The sequence below is a fragment of the Tenrec ecaudatus genome, chromosome 4 (assembly GCF_050624435.1).
Source record: "Tenrec ecaudatus isolate mTenEca1 chromosome 4, mTenEca1.hap1, whole genome shotgun sequence".
NCBI lineage: Eukaryota > Metazoa > Chordata > Mammalia > Afrosoricida > Tenrecidae > Tenrec > Tenrec ecaudatus.
Genome location: NC_134533.1, coordinates 5,201,981 through 5,212,086, shown reverse-complemented (window position 1 = coordinate 5,212,086; position 10,106 = coordinate 5,201,981). Strand labels below are relative to the sequence as shown.

Genomic DNA, 10,106 nt, shown 5'->3' with positions numbered 1-10,106 from the left:
GCTCAGGGCCATAAGGCAGAGGGGAGAATTGGACTAGAGGCTAAGGCAGGGGCGGCCACAGTGGTCTCAGCATGGTCCTGGGGGTTGGGTGGTGTGTCTTCTGTGTCTCTGCTCCTGATCATGGGGATCCCTGGGCCCTCCACCCCATGGGGATCTCCAAGGGCACGTGTAGGAACAGTGTCTGTCCTGAGCTGTGACTCAGTCACACACTGCCACTGCAGAGGGTTTGGGCATAGGACTGATGTGAAATAGGCGGGAAATGGGGTTTACCCTCCCAGCTCTGCCTCACACCGTGTTCTCAGCCTCTGGGTTCAGACCTGGATCCCTGCTTCTGAATGCTTCCCTCCCCACCCCCCGCCGAGGGACCTGGCCCACCGAACCCCAGGGCCACCTTGAAGCTCCATTGGAGGCCCTGGGTGTGTGCCCCAGCCCCACCCCCACCGCAACTCCAGAGCCGGGTGGAAGCTCAGCTTTAATAAAGGCGAGTCAGGCCGGGAGCTGGTCACTCCTGGAGGTGGGAGGCCTGTTTGCCTACACCCACCCCACCTGAACGGAGCCGTCTGAACAGCAGTCCCGGCTGCACTCCTAGGGGCCCCTCCCCACCCCACGCAGACAGGCCCTGGAGACACTTCCCAAGGGCCAGCTTCTTGGCCCAGTGCCCGCTGAGGTGGAGTGCCCTCGTGTGCCTGGCGTCTGGCCTCCACTGGGTCCCGCATCTGCGTCTCCAGGAGGGCTTTTATTCTGTCTATGCGTCCATCACCGCAGGCAGGGTGCAATCTCCACGCTGTTGATCCGGAGGACGGTCTGCGGCGTGACGATGACTGCAAGAGGGACATGGGACAGGTTGCTGGCAGGCGGCACCCAGGGCACCTGCACCGGGCATGTGCTCCTACACTACTCTACCCCACACACGTCCCGTGGGGGCTATGTGGCGAGCCCGTCTCCTGAGGTGTGTATGCTCGGAGGTGTACCTGTATTCTGTGTCCTGTGGTGTAGCCACGTGTTCCGTGGTATACCTGTTGTCACGCGTGCTCTATGGTATATCCCTGTTCTATGGTGTGTCCTTGTGTCATGTGTGCTCTATGGTATATCCCTGTTCTATGGTGTATCTGTGTCATGTGCGCTCTATGGTGTATTCACGTGTCATGTGTGTCCTATGGTATATCCATATGTGCCCTGTGGGCTCTATGGTATGTCCCTGTGTTCTATGGTGTGCCCATGCGTCTCATATGGTAGATCCATGTTCTGTGGTATATGTGTGTGTCATATGGTATATCCCTGTGTTCTGTGGTATATCTGTGTGTCATATGGTATATCCCTGGGTGTGCCCGTGTGTCATGTGTGCTCTACGGTATGTGCATATGTCCCATGCTGTGTCCCTGTCCTGAGATACATGTACCCTGTGTAAAGGGGCACTGAGCTCCCCGGCTCTGCTGGACGGGAGAGGCTGGGTCCTCATGGTCTCAGCACATAGCCCTCCCCCACTACTTTGCACCCTGGGTGGCTTCTGGGTTGTGTAGGGTAGGGCCGCCTCATGGCGCTGGACTGGCTTCGGAGAGGACTCTCAGCTGAGAAGTGAGGATGCAGAGAGACTTGGCCCACATATTTGGAGCAGGACAGACACCGTGGCTGCAGCGAGGGGAAGGACAGCGCAGGGCCAACTGAGCCGTGCTTCGCTCTTTCACTAAGAGCCCCACCCGATGCGCCTGCTGCTCGGGGTCTCAGCTCGCCTGCCTGGGGGCAGTGGTAACACTGGCCAGGACTCAGTGGGTCTTCTGGAGTGAGAGGGAGCAGGGCTGGTCCTGAGGCACGAGACATGCTCTAGGCTGGCCCGGGTCTCCTGCTGGGCGTGCGCCCCCAGGCAGCCCCTTCATGGACAACAGGGTGGACCCTCACACTGGTTCCTGACTGAACCCACTGCTGCCACCATGGGCTCAGTCCACTAAGGGAAGGCCTTCCTGTCACATCCCTCTGCTTCACCGAGCACTGTGTCCTTCTTGGGACCGGTCTCTGCTGACACCACGCCCAATGTCTGCGCCTGCCTCTCAGCAAACTCGCCCTGCCCTCAGGGGCCCAGGGTGACTGGAGAGAGGTTCCTGCAGGCCCCTCATGGTGGGGGTTCTCACGGGCGCTCCCCTGACGACAAGGGTCACCTCCATTACTGCCCTGGTGGCGGCAGAGCCTGCAGGGTCTCCAAGACACCCCGTCCACAGCCCAACCCCGAGGACCACGTGGGGGCGCCAGCGCCACCCTCACCACTCACTTCTCTTCCTCCTGTAGTTCTTCCTCTTCTTGAACTTCATGTTGACTTTCGGCCAAGATTCTGTCTTTTCGATGACAGTGGCTTCTACCCGGACGAGCTCCTTTCTAGGACAGAGAGGCAGAGGCAAGCTGAGTGGCCCCCACCCACCTCAGCTGTACTGGGGCCTCATGCGCTCCCGCCTACCCACGGACCACAGGAGGGACATGGTGACAAAGGCAGAGAGCGCTCGAGGATAAGGGGCCTTACTGCGAGGTTGGCAGGTCAAAGCCCCTGGGAGTTGTTTGCTCCCGAAGGACTGACAGTCCTGATAACCCTGGGTCTGGCTCTACTCTGCCCTCGCCGCAGTCGCTGTGAGCAGTGGACCTGGGCTGGATCAGCACTCCCGCCACCCGGTTTGGGGACACCCACTCCCCACCAGTACCCGGTGTTGAGCACCTTGGAGCTGGCATCCACCGAGCCCCCGTGCTCTGGCCTAGGTCTGCCCACTACCTACCCGAGGAGCGGCTTGCCCAGCAGCGTGAAGTCGTCTGACCCGACCAGCAGGACCTGGGGGAACCAGACAGAGGTCAGTGGGTCCGTGGCTTGTGGCCCCACAGGCAGTGGGGACAATGTGTCCTTTAAATGCACCAGGGGGAGAGAAGGGGGGCTGAACACTGGTGCGCTGGGCATGCTAGCCACCCAGGAGGAAGTCCTGCACCTGGACCCGCCCACAGAACCCCGGGGCATGCTTTAGGGGGGCTGTCCTGCAGGGAAGCCTTGAAGCCCAGGAGGGCTCTGTGCATCCCACATGGAGCCTATGGGAGGCGGGCAGGCAGCAGTCAAGGTCACGGCAAGGGAAGCATCAGGGCTTGGGCCGGGTGAGGGCTGAGGGGCAGTGCAGAACAGAGTGCGGCCTAGGAAGCCCTTCCCACCATCCCTGCGTCACCAGGAGGAGCCAACTGCTTCAGGTGCTGTCGGAGTCAGCTCAGAATAAAACCCTCTAAGAATCTTCCCACGCATGCCTGTGGTCTCCAGCCAACTCTGGCATGACGCCCCGCCTGGCCCCGCCCTCAGGAGCAGGGTCCCCAGGCACAGGGAGAACGCCGCAGCCCCAGGGAAAGGACACTCAGATCCGGGTGGTGGCTGTTGTGAGTGACACAAGTTGTGTCTTCCAAAGCATGCCAACAGGCACCTGGTGGTACACATTGGGGCGCCAACTGCCAGGTGTATAGTTCAAGCCCACAGGCAAGAGGAGAGGTTTTCTGCTCTTATGAAGAGGGGCAGCCTGGAAGACCCACGCGGGCAGTTCTGTCCTGCCCTACAGGGTGGTTGAGTGGCGCGGTTCCCAGTGCTGTACAAGCAGCCGCTGTGTGATCTTATGTGGCCATCCTGCAACTCTTCCCTCCAAGAAGTGCGGCCAGGCTGCCCCAGGAGGCAGGGAGGGCGAGACCTTGTCTCCGTACTTTGACTACATCGTCACAAGGGAGCAGTCCCTGAAGGAGGACTTGGTGCTGTGGAGGCTGCATCAATGGGCCCCAGCACAGGAACAACTGCGCAGTGGATGCCCGGGGCTGGTCAGTGGCCTAGGCTGTGCCTGGGGCTGGTCAGTGTCCTAGGCTGTGCCCGGAGCTGGTCAGTGTGTCCTAGGCTGTGCTCGGGGCTAGTCAGTGTCCTAGGCTGTGCCCGGGGCTGGTCAGTGTCCTAGGCTGTGCCCGGGGCTGGTCAGTGTCCTAGGCTGTGCCCGGGGCTGGTCAGTGTGTCCTAGGCTGTGCCCGGGGCTGGTCAGTGTCCTAGGCTGTGCCCGGGGCTGGTCAGTGTGTCCTAGGCTGTGCCCGGGGCTGGTCAGTGGCCTAGGCTGTGCCCGGGGCTGGTCAGTGTGTCCTAGGCTGTGCCCGGGGCTGGTCAGTGTGTCCTAGGCTGTGCCCGGGGCTGGTCAATGTGTCCTAGGCTGTGCCCGGGGCTGGTCAGTGTGTCCTAGGCTGTGCCCGGGGCTGGTCAGTGTGTCCTAGGCTGTGCCCGGGGCTGGTCAGTATGTCCTAGGCTGTGCCCGGGGTTATAGTTGACTCAATGGCACCAAACAATACAATGGTCACAGGCCTGATTCTTAGTTATGCTAATGAGGCAGAACATGAGTACTGGGGTGTCTCCTGAGTTCATCTCTTCTGAGCTGTGAAAGAGATTAAACAGCAAGCAGAGATCAGAGGGACCTTAGTGGGCCCTTTAGACCCAGGGTCCCTATGCTGGGAACCTCCTGGACTCAGAGGGAGACGGATGCCAAGACACACGGCGAACTCCAAGCAGCGCTGGCCCCCGACGCAGAGAGAGGCGTGGCTTTCCCTCAGCGCTGACAGAGAGTGCGCTGTGCCCTGAACTGTGAGAGAAGAGATGGCGGCTGGTCTGGTGCCCCAGCCTCAGACCACTGTGCTGGCACCTCTGTGACCGCAGCAGGGAGGAGGAAGAGACCGGTCCGTGCTGCCCTCAGCTCCAGCCTCGCAGAGGCGGCAGGGGGTCCTGGCAAACTCATAGTCCTAATGAGCTAGGCACCAGGAAGTCTGTCCATAGCAGAGGGCTCGAGGCACAGCACACAGCGGAGGAGGCGGGAGTCACAAGGACCCCAGCCACACGCAGTGCGCATGAGGCGGGCAGATCTAGTGGTGGTGGTCCGTTCCCCCGGCAGGCCAGTGCCCTGCAGGCTGACTGCAGCAGCAGCCCCAGCCACAAGCCGCCTGTGAGGGCGAGGGCATGACACGGGTGACGCAGTCCTCTCTGCGGGGGACTCCTTGTGCCCAGCTCCAAGCTGAGCCTCACCTTCTCCAGGCGGATCCTCTCCCCACAGGCGGCGTCCAGATCATTCTCAACCAGGATCAGGTCCTCACTGGTCACCTTCCACTGGTGGCCGGCCAGGTGCACCACGGCGAAGAGCCGGCCGTACTGGCCTGTGGCGATCAGCTCATTCACCGATGCCACAACCTCTGCGGAGCAGATGAGACACAGGGCTGTTGGCACCCGGGAGGGGTGCAGCCCCGTGGGAGGGGCACTACATAGCCCCTCGGTGGCCCCTTCCCCACAGCAACAGGGAGCCCATGGATGTGTCCCGGAGAGGCCATGGCAGCTGGGGACACAGACAGCAGCCAGAACCAGTCTGCCCATGCACTGGGCTCCCAGACACCCACGCGCCTGGGCTGTCTTTCTGGGGTGTGAAAACATCTGCCTTGCTGGGCGCTGGGTTGTTAACAGCAAGGTGGGCAGTGCTAACCTTTGGGAGAAAGAGGCAGCTGCCAGCCAGGACTGCCTCGGCGGCAGGGGGGTCTCTGGTCTGGCTCAATCATTGTTCACACTGAGGATAGAGTGTGACCCAGCAGATGGAGGGGAGAGGGGCCCCTGCACACGAGGGGCTTCTGCTCTGAACAGATGCTCGCTGGCCTGGTAGGGCTGCCCGCTCCTGGTCCCCTACAGCGTCCGAGGCTTCCTCATGGCACACGGGATTCCTGACCCCTGGCCACTGTGGCCAGGCTGTGTGCTTCTTTGCAACCCACAGGCCCTCCGAGCCCTCCCTCAGCCAGCAGCCTGGAGGGCATGTGCACCTAGCCCTGCAGGGCTCAGGGAGCACTGCGAGCACACTGTCACCTGGCAGCAAGGTGTGGCCACACACTGTAGCAGAGGACTTGCTGTGGGTGCGGGAGGTTGGGGGGCGGGACTTGACTGCTACCTGTGTGGTGCTTGGCCTCCTGGACGGGGTCGGGCAGCACAATCTCTGGCCAAGGTGGGGAGCTGAGGGATGTCTTGGGAACGTATCTGCAAGAGAATTTACAGATGTGTGCCACACACACACACACACACACACACACACACACACACGCAGGGAGGAGCACAGAATGCCTACTAGCGGGCAGTGTGCACACACATAGGCTGGGCACAGGACTAGCCCTGTCATGGGCCCTTTCTTGGGGCCCTACAGACGTCCACTCCAAGTCCTTGCTTTGGACACCCACAGACCCAGGGCTCTCTCCCCTGGGAGACCACCAGGCAGGCCTGAGAGAGCATAGGGGGGCCTGGCCCAGTTATAGTCCCCCCCTCAGGGGAGCCCCTTTCCTGGACCTGTGCCTGCCAGGTGGGCACCTCTTCCCAGTCCCGCCTCTCCATCACTGGGATAGTTTTCTCACAATACCCCCCAGACAGAGATGCTACCCATTTCCAGCCTGCAGCAGCAGGAGGACCGAGTAAGGGGCAGCCACGGCTCAGGTTCCCGGCGAGCCAGCCCTGAGCTGCCATCTCCTGAGAGGACTCCCGGCACACGTCGAAATGCCAGCAATGCTCCTGGGGGAGGTGGGGTGGGGGGCACTGCAATGGACCTGAGCCCAGAAGTGCTGCAGGAGGAAGGCCCGGCAACTCACTCTCTAAACACCTAAACACCAGCCATGTGGCCCGTGTGGGGCTGCCCCAAGACAGAATTGGGGTGTGGCGGCAACTGGTGCTGTTGCTACTTGTCATCCATCCCTCGCCCCCCACCACATCAAAGCTCCCCGCAAGGGCCTGTTCCCCAGGGGCCCATCTTACTGCACAATATGCATTACCACGTGACGCCAGCCACTCACTGAGCTGGACACAGCCTCTGACCTCCACACCACCCAGGTGGGAGTCTCGGGGAAGATGTGCCTGTTTCAGCACCGTTCTCACATGTAGTGGGGGGGGGCCTAAAGCCCTGGCTACCAGACCCCCGGGGAGGGATTAGCACCCCCAACCCCGGGCAATGGCCAGGCTTATGGATCTGGAAAGCCAGCCCGGACACCGGCAGGAGAGCTCACGGAGACCATCAGCACTGCGTCATTACCTTTCTGGAAGCAGCGTCCTCTGAGAACTGGTCCAGCGAGCAGGTGACCAGAAGGGGGCTGCGGGCACGAGAGAGACAAGGGGCGTTACTTACACACAACCACAGGGCTGTCTCGAGTACAGGTGAAACCAGTCTCCTGAGAACCTGGGGGACAGAACCGTGACCTGTCAGTTGCGCGCCCTGTGTGCTCCCTGCGCTGGACCTGTTCACCTGCCAAGTGCAGCTTCCCTGCCCATCCTGGGGAGCCCACCCCAGGCTTCATGTGGTCAATAGCGGGCCATTTGAGAGGTTAGGTTACGACAGTGTCTGTGGTCCCTGTCCTGGGTACCCACTCCCCCTTGTCCTCTGATCTCTGGCCAATTATCTCATGGCCAGTGGGAGGACACTTGGAAGTTGTCCTAGTGGAATCTCATTGGAAGTGAGGCCCAAGCTGGCAGGCTTGGCCTGCAGCCTGGAGATCCTGGGCTGGAACCCCGTCCTCCTGGAGTGAGATAATGCAGGCATGTGGTTGCGGGCGACATTTTGGGCAATCTGCTATAGCCATAGATAACAACTATACCACGGGGCAAAGGCATTCCGAGTCAGCTGGGAGAACCCAAAAAACAACGCGCTGTCAGCTGATTCTGACTCCCGGGAACCCCACCGAACAGAGCGGAACGGTTCCCCTCCGCTTCCGAGACTGTAGCTCTCCTGGAGTTGAAAGCCTGTCTTTCTCCGACTGGAGGAGGGCAGACAAAGACAACGCCTGGGCTCAGACGGTGAGGTGTTCCAGTCATGACTCTTTTTTTTTTTTTTTAAAGAAGTACAAGTGGAAGGCTCCTTGGAAGTGGGAATGGGGAGATTCCATCCGTCTGTCCATTCCTGTGCCTAGGGCATGCCATCCGAGGGGCCAGTTCCTGGAGAGGGACATCATGCTTGTAAAGGAGAGGGTCCACGAAGAAGAGGAAGACCCTCGATGAGATGGATGGACACAGTGGCCACCAGGACGGGCTCAGTCTTAGCAACAGCTGTGAGGGAGGTGCAGGCCGCGGTGCTTTGCTCTGTCGCCCACGAGTTCATGGTGCGCTGGGGCCCACCAGATGGCGGGGAGTTCTGACGGGGGTGGGGATGGGAATGATAGAATCCAGGTGAGCTGACAGGGGTTGATGTAATGCAGAACCGACTGGAAGTCACTCACTCACACACAATTTAACGTTGAAAGCGGTGGATGAACGAGGCGCCATTCTAACACTTGGTGGCGCAGTCATCGCCCCATCCAATTTCAAGAGATTTCCACCACCACCCTGGGACCCAGTACCTGGTACCCGGTAGCAGCAATGGCCTCGTTCCTCCCTCCCCAGACCCCACCCCACAAGCACATCGACTTTTCTGGGCAATTTTACCGCGAGGCCTGTCACAGGGTTAGACAAACCAAAGACACCTTTGAATAACCGGCCCTTTAAGATCAAAAGGGCAGCATTTACCCAGAGTTCAGAAGGCGGAGGAAACGGAAGGTAAGGCTTAACTGAGGGTACATTGAGAGGATTGCAATGGATGAGTTGAAAAAAAAAGTGTGTCCGAACAGTTGAATGGAAAACTGAGGATCCACTCTGCAAAACTCCCCCCAATTCACAGCACAAGCATTTTCAAAACCTAAACCAAGAAACAGAAGAACAACATACCCAGTGCGCGCCTCCCAGCTCTGAATGAAAACTTCATTCTGCCAGCTGCTCCGACTAAACAGTCCAGCCATTTGTTTGGCCTCGCCCCCTCAGGAGCAAATCTCTTTAAGAAATTCAGACTGAGCGCTTACATCGAGCCACTACCACCTCTTGCCTGGATCATCTAATAAAATGCTCCACTTCTACGCTTGACTCGCTTTTCCACAGTAGCCAGAAAGAGCTCGTTAAAACTTTGGTCAGATTGTGTTTGTCTTTTGCTCAAAACCTCCAGAAAAGGCGTGACAGGAGTAAAAAGCCTCAAGGAGTGGACAGTGGTTTCAAACTGATGCATAACCACTGCGCCACCAGGGCTCCTACACACACACACACACACACACACACACACAGGTATTGAACAGGTGTGATGTGGTGTGACTGGGTAAGCTGCTAACAGTCCCACTGCTGACGGCAAGGTGGGTGGTCCAACCCGCCCCCCTCCCCAGCCTGTTCCCAGGGAGAAAGCAGCAGCGGTCTGCTTCTGTAAAGCTACATGGCCTTCGAGTCCTATGGGGGCAGTTCTACTGTGCCTATGGGGTTGCTATGGGTTGGAATGGGCTCGGAGGCGGCGGGTTATGGCTCTGTCTTGGTCGCTAACGTTTCTGCGTCCCACGTGACTGTATGCAGGTGACCAGGCTCCCGGAGACACCTGCCACTTGCACGACAGAAGCTTAACATATCCTCATCCCACGACCCCAATAGTCCTAAAACCAAGGCTCTTGGGTCTTCCGCGAGGGTCTTAGTAAGCTTTCTTATTGTCTTTTAAATTAGGCGCACTCTTAAGAAAACCTGGGCATCCTTAACCCAACCAGTAGAGGCTTCCCGTACGAAGTTGTCGGGGCACTCATGCCCGCGGCCAAAGCCGTGACCTCCAAACGGGAACGCGGTCGAGGGCGCTTGCACGGCAACCGGTGAGTGGTGCGCGGCGGCCCTTACCGGTGTCCAGGGACCAGGCCCGCGCGGCGTCTGAAGCCTCCTCCCCGCCCTCCGCTCCCCGCTGGGCGCTGTGCGACCCTGGCCGGGTTCCGAAGCCGCCGCGCCCTCCCAGCCCGAAACTGCGAGGATCGCATCCCAACCCGCGACCACAGACGGCACCGAGGCCCGCAAGACCCGCGCGCCCTGCGGCGGGCGGCCGGGGTCCCTTCCCCGTCGGGCTCGGCTACACCCCCCAACCGCGGCCCGGGTCTCACCGGCTCCGGGCCCCGAGGCGCTCAGAACGCGGCGGCGGCACGCGGCGGACAGCAGCCGCCCGAAGGTGACCGGCAGCGCCGAGGCGGCCATGGCCGCCGCCATCTTTCCGCAGCCCCGACCGGAAGCGGAAGTGGCGCGGGCTCGT

The 10,106-nt window shown here is 60.3% G+C and overlaps 1 protein-coding gene across 1 annotated transcript; it reads right to left on the bottom strand.

Annotated features, from left to right (window-relative positions):
* Nucleotides 1-454: 454 nt before the first annotated feature.
* MRPL21 (mitochondrial ribosomal protein L21) lies at nt 455-10,077 on the bottom strand. Its single transcript, XM_075545245.1, has 7 exons — nt 9,961-10,077; nt 7,074-7,131; nt 5,952-6,037; nt 5,051-5,214; nt 2,757-2,809; nt 2,264-2,367; nt 455-821 (listed from the first exon to the last, which is right to left on the bottom strand). Exons 1-7 carry the CDS (start codon nt 10,061-10,063, stop codon nt 757-759), a joined length of 633 nt encoding a protein of 210 aa, XP_075401360.1. The 5' UTR covers nt 10,064-10,077; the 3' UTR covers nt 455-756.
* Between the last annotated feature and the right edge of the window lie 29 nt (nt 10,078-10,106).

Excerpts from the sequence above, each read along its gene's own strand:
- MRPL21 (XM_075545245.1), bottom strand. The coding sequence starts at position 10,063 with ATGGCGGCGGCCATGGCCGCCTCGGCGCTGCCGGTCACCTTCGGGCGG. Across the intron at positions 5,215-5,951 it reads GGAGGCCAAGCACCACACAG|AGGTTGTGGCATCGGTGAAT; the intron begins GTAGCAGTCAAG and ends TCTGCTCCGCAG. Across the intron at positions 822-2,263 it reads GAACTACAGGAGGAAGAGAA|TCATCGTCACGCCGCAGACC; the intron begins GTGAGTGGTGAG and ends TCCCTCTTGCAG.